At 29.3% G+C, this 12197-nt stretch overlaps 2 protein-coding genes across 3 annotated transcripts in view; one reads left to right on the plus strand and one right to left on the minus strand.

The window, feature by feature from the left end:
- LOC118196159 (uncharacterized) overlaps window positions 1-6150 on the plus strand; it is a 105909-nt gene extending 99759 nt beyond the window's left edge. Inside the window, exon 9 of the mRNA XM_085813095.1 lies at window positions 5980-6150. Within this exon, the coding sequence (XP_085669221.1) occupies window positions 5980-6035 (56 nt within the window). The 3' untranslated portion in view covers window positions 6036-6150. The remainder of the gene's footprint in view (window positions 1-5979) is intronic.
- A 4642-nt stretch (window positions 6151-10792) lies between these two features.
- LOC146998045 (uncharacterized) overlaps window positions 10793-12197 on the minus strand; it is a 43966-nt gene continuing 42561 nt past the window's right edge. For both annotated transcript variants that reach the window (XM_085813097.1, XM_085813096.1), the window contains exon 9: window positions 10793-11411. In XM_085813097.1, the coding sequence (XP_085669223.1) occupies window positions 11394-11411 (18 nt within the window). In that variant the 3' untranslated portion in view covers window positions 10793-11393. The remainder of the gene's footprint in view (window positions 11412-12197) is intronic.

The following is a 12197-nucleotide window of genomic DNA, read 5'->3' on the forward strand; positions in this document are numbered from 1 at the left end:
GTACTTTGCCATAATCTTAATAAACCAAAACACACCAAACTACTCAAACTCCCCTTCCATGTTATAACAAGGTAGCACAGTAAGATGTTTTCTTGGAGATTTGGCCATCAGAGCACTTTTTTCCTTTGAAGTATAGTGGCGAAGTCTGGCAACTTGGAATAAAATAATCCAGTTTCATCTGCACTGTAAATGTTTTTAGCCTTGCATCCTTCACAAATTTCATTTATTTATTTTTTATTTATTTTATTCAGTCTGTTACATGTTGCATATCTACTGATTTTTCTTTACCACAAAATAGTCTTAAGTAATATTATGTTTTTGCCTGAATTTGTCTAATAATCATTTGATGCTTTGAAAGTCTGTAGTCCCAGACTTTCTAAAACTTCTCTTGCAATATTATTCCACTTACAGGAATATTATTTGCTCTCACAGAACAAACCGGTTGAACACTACTGTATCAATTTCAGATACTTCAGTTTTTCTAAATTCTGTGGTCTTGGAATGTTTATTTGAATTAGTAATCCATAATATTTTTATTTCTTCTCTATACTTTAGTATATGACCTATTTGTGTTTTACTTATTCCAAATTTCTATCCTAAATATTCCAAACTAAGCTTTTCAATTTCTACTACATGAATTACATGAACTTTTTGTTTTAATGTCAGTCTTTTCCTCTTCCTCCATACTAGGTAATGTAAGTAAAAATAACACACAAGTACAAAACTGCACTTTTTCTGCTTCCCAGTGTTACAAAAACTAAGAATGATAGATGATTTTACTCTATTCTACATTGTGATATTCATATGCATTAGCAGGTAATCCAGTCATCTCTCCAACTTTTCTTGGATTTTCTTTACAACTTGCTGACACTGTTTTCTTCCTCCTACTGAGAACTATTGGAAGAATAACTGTATTTTGAATTCTACGAATGTGGAATATCATTTTGATTGCACCAGTGATTGCAACCTCTTCCCAATGTATCATTCCCCCCCTTCCATACTGAAAAGTAGTTATCAAACAAGGAAGACTGATTTTTAATTTTATTGTTCCATTATCACAAAACTCTTTCACAGAGCACAAACTTGCTTTTGAAAGTTCATAAGATTACTAACAAAAACTATTTCTAAACCTCTATTTGAGTTTTTTTTTTTTTTTTTTTCTGTCAGTTAATAACAAACAGGTAATATCCCTGTTTATTTAAAGTGACTGAAACCAACAGAATTTACCCTTACACGAGGTACTACTGTATATATACATTTAATCTACATTGTAAATTATCCAATACAGTATTTTCTAACTAGATGTTCTGTACCAATATTTTTTCATTTTTGGTAAATAGCAGTAATAATAATTTCAAAAGTCAAACAACAAAAATCAGCTTTATATTTTCAAATTTTCACAGGACTAATTTCACGTCAAGGATCAGAGACATATGTTAGAAAAAAGGAAACACAGAAGTCTTCTGTTGCTCATTTGCTTCTGTTGCCGTATTTTCTGTTGGTCCGAAAATAACACTTTCAATTTTTTCTGCTACCAAAATTATTCAAAAAACATCTTCCATTGGTGAACTGGATTTTCTAGAGGCATTTCACATTCAAAAAAATCTTTCTGTTCTAATTAACGACCCTAGTTTCAATCCATCTTTGCCTTCAGATTTTAAAGAAATTATGTTTTAGTTCTGGTTTCATCAACAGATGGCACCAGGAGCTTATCTCCTGTCTAGGCATTCTTTTCTAATCATTATATCCTATCTCGTTCATTTGCGCTTTTGCAGCTGAGGATGATGGTTCGGTAAAACCATCGAAAATAGTCCTGCGAAAATTTGAAAGTATAACACTGATTTTTGTTGTTTGACTTCTGAATTAGTATTTTTTCGATGCATTATTGTGTCTTAAGCAGTAATAATGTTATAGAATATATTTTATCCTCATATCTCTGTTAAAAAATTAACATACACATCTATGAAACAAATTTACAATCTTGTTAAATGATATTGCATTTTATTTATACAAATTAGATCTTTCTCTGCAAATGAATTTCATGTCTTTATAAATATTTGATTTAATTTATATCTACATTTGTATAAAATCAAATATCTGGTGTAAGTTCTTAACTGTAAGATTTAATTATACTATTTCTGTCCAGTATTTATTTATTTATATCTTGTTAATTAAATACTTTCTAACAACTAACCTGCAAATTATACCATTAAAAATTGCTATTTATTTTTTAAAATTATCATCTAGTAAAAAATATGCCACATAATATATAGCAGCACACATAATACTCTTTGTGATATAGTATATATTTAACTATTTCAGATAGCTCATTTGTGATACACAAAGTTTCATGAAGGTATAATCAGACAAGCATCTTATTCTACTTTTATATTGCACATTTAAGTTCATTGTATTTTATTGCTTTATTTCTTTTTATTTTGGGGTGTTATTACTTATAGTTATTCATGAAATGGCTGAGAATGAGCATCAGCAGAAAAGATCATAAATTTATATGCTTGTCCCAACCAAATACAATACTCATTTGATGACATACCTCACTGTCTTGAAGGATGATGGGATTTGTTATCAAGTGTCTGAGTACTGGATGTGGATGATGTCTCTCACTAATTCCATCATCCTGCATGACAACCTGTTACGTGATAATCTGCTGTTGCAATTATGTGATGAAGACAATGGCAAGTACTTGCTATACTATCTGGTATGACTGTGGCTATGATTTCATTGCCAAAATGAAACAATGATTGCACAGAATTCATTACAACAACGGAAAGGTGGTTATCCATGCTTTAGGATTGTTGATGTAGGGTGTCAACAAAATTGGATCTGTTGATTGTGAATGACACTTTTTTGTAATTTGGCAAAAAGTGGTAGACATGGCAGGCAATTACAAAAGGGTACTCTAAGTGTTAGTACTTGAAGTAGTCTTTTGAGAACTATGGATGCATTGCTACTAGAATTTATGTAACCCCTACCCCTTGTAGATGCTGCTGCAAGTATCTGATCCTAGATAATTCCAAACAAAGAAATCCATTGAAATGAGGTCTTGTGAATGTTGAGACATTCAGTAGTGCCATCATATCCCGTGATCTGTTTTCAAAATATCTTTCAGTAAGTGTCGCATTTGCTGAGGCACTATGACAAGGAATGTAATGTGAACAGGTAAATGTCATCCCCAAAAAACCTAAGATTCTGATCAATACGGTTTCCTGTTAAAGCTGAAGGTACTTCTGTCTAGTTAATGATTTTCATAGAAACTGGTCGCAATAATTCTGCATGACATTAATGGAACAATGGACTTAATGTCTGAGGGTTCTTCCCTGTGAAGGATTATCTAAACTCCAATAATGATTGTTGTGTCAGTTCAGGAACCCAACATATTAGAATATTGTCTTATCCTTCCAAAGGATGTTGGAAGAAAAATGTGCATCATCCTCAACATTTTTTTGGTTCAATTACATCATTGAAATAGTCATTCTCCTGTGTTGCTATAATTCTTCCTATTTTTGCTGTATTATGTCATGATGAGGATGGGGGCCTTACTGATATCTGAGATATTTTGTTATATATAAGCTAACATATACACTAAAAACATTTGCTTCTATACATTTAGGTATACCGGTTTTGCTACCTGAATGAAAATCATTTGCCGTATTTTCTGTTTCCTTGCTTCACTAAATTATTTTAATTAGTCTGCTGTTGGATGATGTACTGAAAATATAATGGGGCATTTCCATGCATGTTTTGTTGCCATTCAATTTACAGAAGTACTATCTCACAATATTGCTTATGAGTGGATGTCATTTTTACTCACAGCGTGTGTATCTAAACATCTGATGAATCTTTTCAGTTTTCTTGTTTTTATTTTTTACTTCAAATATTACATCGCAATCTGCATGTTATATTTGCATAATTTTTTTTATTTGAAATGGTCATATCTGCATATGCTGAAACAGCAGATTTCCTGTGAAATTCACTTTTCATGTAAATGAAATATACAGTGGCTCCCAAAAGTGTTCGTATACTTATGATTTTCACTGAAATAGGGCTCTATCCATTAATTAAAAGTAAACTTTCTGAATGAGATTTTAACAATAAGATCTATAATCTATTCGTAACAAAAATACATGAAATATTTTTAAAATATAGCAAAACTTTATTTTTAAGAAATTAATAATAAAAAAATGACAAACATTTTATCTCACAAAAGTCTTCGTACACTGAAATATTTTTGGATAAAATCAAAATTAGAATTATCGTTTGCTGCTTTTTTAAATTTTTGCATTTAAAAAATCATTTGCTGTAATTTTTTATTGTTTACTTCATAATATTCTATTTATTATTGGAAAATGGATCAAAGTCTTAAAGAAATCACAAATAGCATTTGAAAATTGATAATTTTTCACCATACTAGTGGTAAATCAATTCGAAATATCGCTAAATTAGTTAATTTATCCCATTCTACAGTGCAGTATGTGATAAAACACTTTAAAGAAGAAAATCGGATTGAAAACAAGGTAAGAAAAGGTCAACCGAGAAAGTTAACTAAAGGTGATAAGAGATTTATTATTAGAAAATTTGTGAAAAACCAACGTTTGAGCCCTGTAGTTTCTGCAGAATTTAATGTAGATAAATACACCCGAAATGTACTGAAATAATGTCCTATTTGCTGATGAAAGCAAATTTAATATTTTTGGTTCCGATGGTCGAATAACTGTATGGAGAAGAAAAAATGAGGAACTTCATTCTTAGTTGGAACAGTTAAGCATGGTGGTGGAGGTGTTCTTATGTGGGAGTGGATGGCAGCATCAGGACTAGGTAATATGGTATTTATTGATAACATAATGAATCATTCTCTGTATTTAAATATTTTAAGACACGATTTAAATTTGAGAAAAGTTATTTATATTTGAGTTGGGTATTGAAAACAACTTTATTTTTAATCATGATAAGCAGAACGTTGAGAGCCGTATCCTAAGCATACGGCTCTCAACGTTCGCCTGTGGTGTCTCTATAATTGTCCACAGGTTTTGAAAACACCACCTCAGTGGCCAGATTTAAACCCCATAGAACACATTTGGAAAGAACTGGAGGTTAGAGTATGAAAACATGACATCAAAATGAAAAGCGAACTCAAAACTGTCATGATAGAAGAATGGATGAACATTGATACAGAAATTACAAAAATATTAGTAAAATCTATTCCCAGTTTAAAAGCTGCTGTGGATGCTAAAGGATATCCTACTAAATATTACTTTAATGTAAAATGAAAATATTTACTAATATGTCAAGATTTTTTTGAAGTGTACGAAGACTTTTGTGAGATAAAATGTTTATCATTTTTTGATTTTTTAATTAATGGATAGAGCCCTATTTCAATGAAAATCATAAGTGTATGAACACTTTTGGGAGCCACTGTATGTTGGTTTTGGATATTTTAAGCTGACATTTAAAAATGTTTATTTGGATATGAAAATTGTTTATAGTTCAGTTTTCCCCCTAGCATTTCTCATAGTTTTTGAGTCAGGATTGTTAAGTAATGAATTTGTACAGTAAAGGCACTGCAGCTAGTCTCATCACTTAAGGTGTAGTTAGTTTACTTTAGCTAGACACTGGATTCATATTTGACTGGCTATGTTCACCAGCTATTTAGAGATGTGATAAACTGATATAAAAAAAAAAAAAACCCATTTAATCCATTAACAAAAGATTAAAAGAGATTCTTCCAAGCTTTATTTTATGTATGTTGATTATATAATTTTGGTATATTTGTTGATTAATAGCAAATGTCTAAATGAATGAATGCCAAGTACAAAATAATCTGTCACCATTTGTAATTTTTTTTAAATTTTAAGAAAACATTTAAATATATCTAGGAAAATTTTTAAGTTGCAAGGACAGAACTTTCTCAAATTACTGTTGTTGCTGTGAAGATAACTAATGAATAATTTTCTTTCATAGGTTACAATCTGCGAGCCAGATCATCATTGGTTCTACCTGGAAAGTTAAAACTTTGATGTCAGTTATGAAAAAAATGTGTAAAATAATGTAATTTTCAATATTGTAAAATAAAATTGTTTTCAAAAGCTTTGTAAAATGAAGAAAGCAATTAAAATCTCATATTTTACTTCAGTTTATTTGATTTTTTTCAATCCTGAAAATCTTTTTGGTTGACCTTATTCACGCCTATATCAGTCAGTAAATTACAGATATAATTCCCATTATAATTGAAATAATGATTTTTTTTTTTAATTGGTAAAAGGTTATTTTTGTACAGGGATATTTTGACTTTTATCTCTCATTTTAACATTTCATTCCAATGCTATTCACAATTTTACTGAGATTTTATGACTTGTGAAAATTCTGCTTATAAAAACTTTGTTGAGAACTTTTACCATTATTTACTGTGTATTATAGAAATTTACAAACAAATGCTTAAGATTTTTAAAATCCAAGATTAAGAAATTTCTCAAGTGAAAAGACTTAAGAGGGAAAAATTATTGAAGAAATAACATAGTTATTTAAACATTTAAACTTTACAATGATCTATGTTAAATTTATTGAGTAGATGTATGTTTTTGTTAGAACTAATTCATTGTATATGGAACCTTTATAACAATATTCATAATACTACAATTTTAGCATTTTTCATGGATGCTTGTAGTATTTTGTATTGAGCAGATATTACAGCCAAGGTGTTTTTAAATTTTGCAAATCTGATAAATAGATCAAGAATTATTACACACACACACACAGGTTGGGTATTTTGAACTTTATTTACAAAAATCTTCAATAGAGAAAAGTGCAGAATGTTAGTTTAATGAGATGAGAAAAGAAGACTAATTTTCTCATCAGAGGTTTTTATTATTTTTTAAGAACTGAAAATCAACCAAATAATGGAATAGAGTATTTAATGTCTTTTTGGTGAAAACTTGTTTTGGTTTTCATGAAATATTAAAACACTTTTTGGAATAAAAATATTTTCTTAATGAATTCGGAATTAATAATTAAGGAACTGTATATGAATAGTTTAAAAATTAAGAACTTAATTTTCATAAGTATTTCTCCCCCATGATCGAATAAATATATGCTGAGTCATGGTGAATAATAGCTAAATGTATCAATGAAATACTACTGTATTTTGCATGTATCATCAACTGTTAATTGAGTTATAATAATATCTGTACTAAATGATAATTTCTGTGTATGATTTAAAATTAAAACTAGGATCTGACTATCTGTCTCTTTTATCAGATCAAAATATGTAGAAAATGAATTATTCTGTTCAATTGTTCTTTTCAACAATGGAAAAAAGTTTCCCTTTGTAAATATATATGCATGTGATAAAAACTTGGAGTAAACTGCTTACTCCAAGTTTGATCATGGTGCTCTGCATTATAACTTGGAGAGATTTTACTACATAATTAGAAAGATGGCACTCGAAGGAGAGACTTGTTGACAGATGTAGCCGAACTGAATCATTATTGCTGGACACTAACGTGATTATTGAAACTATATTTTTATTGCACATGATCATGAGTGCAATATGCACATCATAATTTTATCTAGAGTATCACATTTTAAATAACAGCATTTTTAAAATTGTGTAAAACGCGTGTGTGGTAGCATTTTTGTGCTAAACTATGGCCAGAGGATTGTGATTGGTAAACAAATATAAAAACCAAGTCAGTTTCGTAGCCATAGCTGAATCTCCTAATAAATAAAAGTTTTGGGGTGTTCCTAGGGGGGGGGTGGCAAATTCTATCACTGCTTGTATTCTCCCTGAAGAGAGGATGCAAGGAGTAATACACATAGTGTACAAACTATAAGATAAAAATAAAAATATGCCTTCTTTGAGTGAGAATCTGGTAATAAATCCAGATTTTCAAAATGTGGTGGTAGAGCTTTTCTTTTCCTCATCTCTGGGCTATGAGGGATGTATACAACAAATTTTAAACAGAAAAACTCTGTGAAGAAAGAAGGCAAGGTAGGAAAGGAACCAGACTGGGAAAATTCAAAAGCAGGAAAATAAATTGTCATAAAGGTTTTAAAGTCTTCTAGTTAAAAAGTCATAATCAAGTATGAAATTTCAATGCATAACTTGAAAAACTCTAATTAATTTTGTACAGAAACAGGGAGTTTACTTTTTCTAACAGTTAATTTAAATTCACTAGCTGGGTTAAATGATCTTGAGTCTGGTTGAGTGTACAATTTCAGATTTCTTTTTAGTAAGAGGATTAGGATTAAAAAAGCTTTTCTTTCACCAAGCCATTTTCTTCTTGAAAAGGAGGATACGTAAAATATAAAATATCTGTCTTTTTAATCAATTAATAGCCCTTTAACTCCATTCTAAAAATATCAGAGCAATAATTTTTCTAACAAAACTCATCTAATCTCTATTGTGCACTTATCATGAAATCTTAACCCAACATCTGGATATTAATCTGTCATGTGATTTGAAATATAGTTTGGTGTAAAAGGTAATTGCTGCACAATCTCCCTCTTTTCTGTTCTACTTTCTCTTTCCCCTGCTTCGCCTTGCCGCTAGCTATGCAGAATTTATTTTTCTATTTTCGTTCATTGTTTAAGAGGTAAGGTATTCAAAATTGTGGGGTGCATGTTCCACCCATAAAAGGTGCTTATGAATCTGTTTATGCATATAAAGGCTTGCAGTATTACAGAAATAAAATTATGTTTCCAAATCAGTGGCCACGTCTGGAAGTTTTTGCTGTAGAGACACTAAGTATTTTTTGGAAGCAGGAATCATGAAAAATAAGCAATGCCTTTGTCGGGAATTAAACCAAGGACCTCTGGAATACGTGCTCAGACCACCACACCATGAAGGCACGCTAAGAAGGCGGGAGAAATACCTTATAATGCATTCACCTATCATGCTAAGTATATCACAATGAGCATCTATCAATCTTCTCAGTTTTCTTACATATAATATATATGCTATAATTTCACAAACAACTTACAATTTTGGTAATCTCTATATAAGAAGAATTAATTTTGTTCCCCAAGTAAGATTAGCTGTTTATCTTCTTGTGCAACAATGGTTCTAAATTGCTAATATGCATTTAACTAATTAGTTACACCTATACTTGAGAAATCTACCACAGTTATTGGTACTTGTGTATTATCGCAATCATCTCAATTTTAAAAAGATGCATTTGTGGACTTTGCCAGCAGTGGGAGAAACAGTTTCTACAGGAATCACAAAGCAAATTTTTTGCAAAAATAGATTGCTTTATCATAGGGAGAAAAACAGAGCAAAATATTATAGAATAAGCTCATGAAAAATGTGTTTTATTTTATATTCATTATATAATTAAATTTGTAATAATTAATCTTTAATAATTAAATTTGTATTTTAAACTGTTGAAGTGTATTTTATTTTGATATATTGATAATATTAAGTAAAAAGTAAAGTAAACGAAGTGAAAAGGAAGTATTGTAATTACAAAAAATTTCAAGTATTATATTTCAACGAAAATATCCATTTTGACCACTATCAAATGCAATTTAATGATGTTTTTGTGTGACAACTGTATGTAAGGACAGAATAAAGGACTCTTTTCCTCCAAAAAAGTTCTAAACTCATTTAAAATGAATTCTGAAGAGAATTTAAATTTTTCATGCCGTCTGTTTGTACATATGTATCTCGCATAACTGAAAAACAAGTAGAAGGTTGAAATTTTGAGTATAGAACTGCTATAACATGTAGAACACCTTCGTATTTTGGTTGCGATCGGCTGCACCAAAGGTATAAAAATGTATGTATATATATATATCCACTTTGTTACTTGGCTCAGTAATCTCAATTTCTTTAATTCTTATATGTTTGTAAATTGTACATTTTTTGCTTTGAAAATGATTGAATTATGTTGTTCTTATCTTTTGATTAAGGTTTTTATGCCTTTACGAAATCTGCATGCAATATTTGTAGAATTATCAATTTAAAAGTTAATATTATCAATTTAAAAGAATTTAAAAGTTACTAATTCAGAAGTCAAACAACATAAATCAGCGTTATATTTTCAATTTTCACAGTAAATTGTTGTAATTACTGTGAATTGTAATGACTGTGAAAATTTGAAAATATAATGCTGATTTTTTTTGTTTGACTTCTGAATTAGTATTTGTTCAATGTGTTATTGTGTCTTAATTAATTTAAAAGTTGTTTAAGTGCCGCTAAACCTAATTATTTTTGCCATGGCGGCCATGTTTGTTTACATTTGAAATTTAGCAGAATAGTGGATTTGTTGCCAATCTAGAGAAACTAAGCTTCACAACAACAAAGATAACACATGATTTATTACTGTTAATTAAATCATGCTTAATCCATTTTGGAATTTATTCGAGGAAATAAGTGTTTAAGAGTTACTTAGTAATTTTTAATATAGATATTTTGAGTTTTTATGTACTTTTGCCTTGTTGCAAAGTGAGAACTGAATTAATTGAATGAGAAATACTGAATCGTCTGTGAAAAACTCTTTTTTGTTTGTTTAATTTCTTTTATACATTGTTTTAGATTTATTATAGTATTTGAATAGAATATGTGGCAAACGATTATATAATTCTTCAAATGCTACAAATTTTGTGCATTCTGAGTTATAAAATGAATGAAATGTAATGCTGTTAAGTGAACCTAGCGCCAGAGTGTCGCTATGGTAAACAAATATAATGAATTTTAGAGACTGCATTTATTCTATTGTGGTTTATGTGCTATCGACGAAGTAGATTTAATTCAATCCAATAAGTTTAAATGAAATGCAAGAAAAAATGCGTATAATTTAATATTCCGTACAAGAAAGTCATGGTGTACACATCAGAATTTTTATACTATATTTGAAGAATAGGATAAAAAGTACATTGATAAGTATATAGATAATAGTACAAAAATACGTTTATAAATACAGTAATAAATAAAAGTCACATTCAGTATTAAAATGATTTTGTAAAATTAACAAATTATTTTGAAATAGTTTTGTAGTGCTTGTTATTGATATATTTGGAATAAACATTAAATAAATCACAAAAGAAAGTTACATATTTCCTATAGAAAGATGATCTCAGTGTAAGCTAGTTGAATATATGAATCACTTTTTCTTCAAAGAATTAAAAAATGCATAATTATTTTATTATAAATTCACTGTTTTTTTTTATTACACAGTTATAAACAACTTCAAAAAATTAAAGTGCAGATTAAGCTCTAAGCTCACAATACAAAGTCAATATTAATCAGTATATTTCCTTATTTCATTGACTGATTAAATTATATATTTCTTGGACTACGGTATCCACTGTTGTACATTAGAAAAACTTCAAATCTTTAAAAGATTCAAAACTGAGCTGATTTCTTGAAAACAATCTTAGCTTTCATGAACACTCTGTAAAAAATTAATGAAGCAAATTAATTCATGTATATTGTATTTATCTGTAAGACTAACATAATATTAAAATTGGTACAGTAAAAGCCCGATTATCCGGGATTCAACTAAACAATTTTTTTAAATGAAAAAGTAAGCAAGTGAGAAATTTGTAACTCCATTATAAAGCATGGCTTGGACAAAAACTGCTGGCAAACAGTTTGATTAAGCGCCAATAATAGATAAGCATGTTGTCACAACCCTAATAATAAGATCTTTCCCATGGCAATGCGGGGGAAAAAAAAGAAGCAAAGAAAAACATCATCAGCGAAAATAAAGTGGTTCAAAAATATTGCAGTGTTAAAATACTGCCATAAAGAATTAAATACCTACAAATCATTGTATGATGAAAGCATCACAGGACACATGTTTTCTTGGCTTTAAAAGTTCCAACTGCATATTCACATAATGATTTGTAAGCGCAAGTAAGGATGAGGAATATTTTCACCTGTATATTTCATATTTTTGGATTAAATAATGATTTTTTTTTTTTTTTTTTTTTTTTTTCTTTTTGCTAAAAAACATGAAGGAAACTTTAGCATTCAAAAGCTGGAAAATGAGTAGAAAATTAATGCTATGCTTGAGCACATACTACGTAATGATGGTATGTACGAGCATGTAATTAATGTTACACAGTTAATGTAATTTTAAATTTATGTACTGAATTATGAAAAGTCATTATTTTATTAATCTTTTTCATAAAGATGTATTGGCAGTTTTTCGTGAAAAATATAGTCTAAGAAATGT

Source organism: Stegodyphus dumicola, chromosome 3, assembly GCF_044657685.1.
Source record: "Stegodyphus dumicola isolate Sdum_Otavi_A_Nest chromosome 3, ASM4465768v1".
NCBI lineage: Eukaryota > Metazoa > Arthropoda > Arachnida > Araneae > Eresidae > Stegodyphus > Stegodyphus dumicola.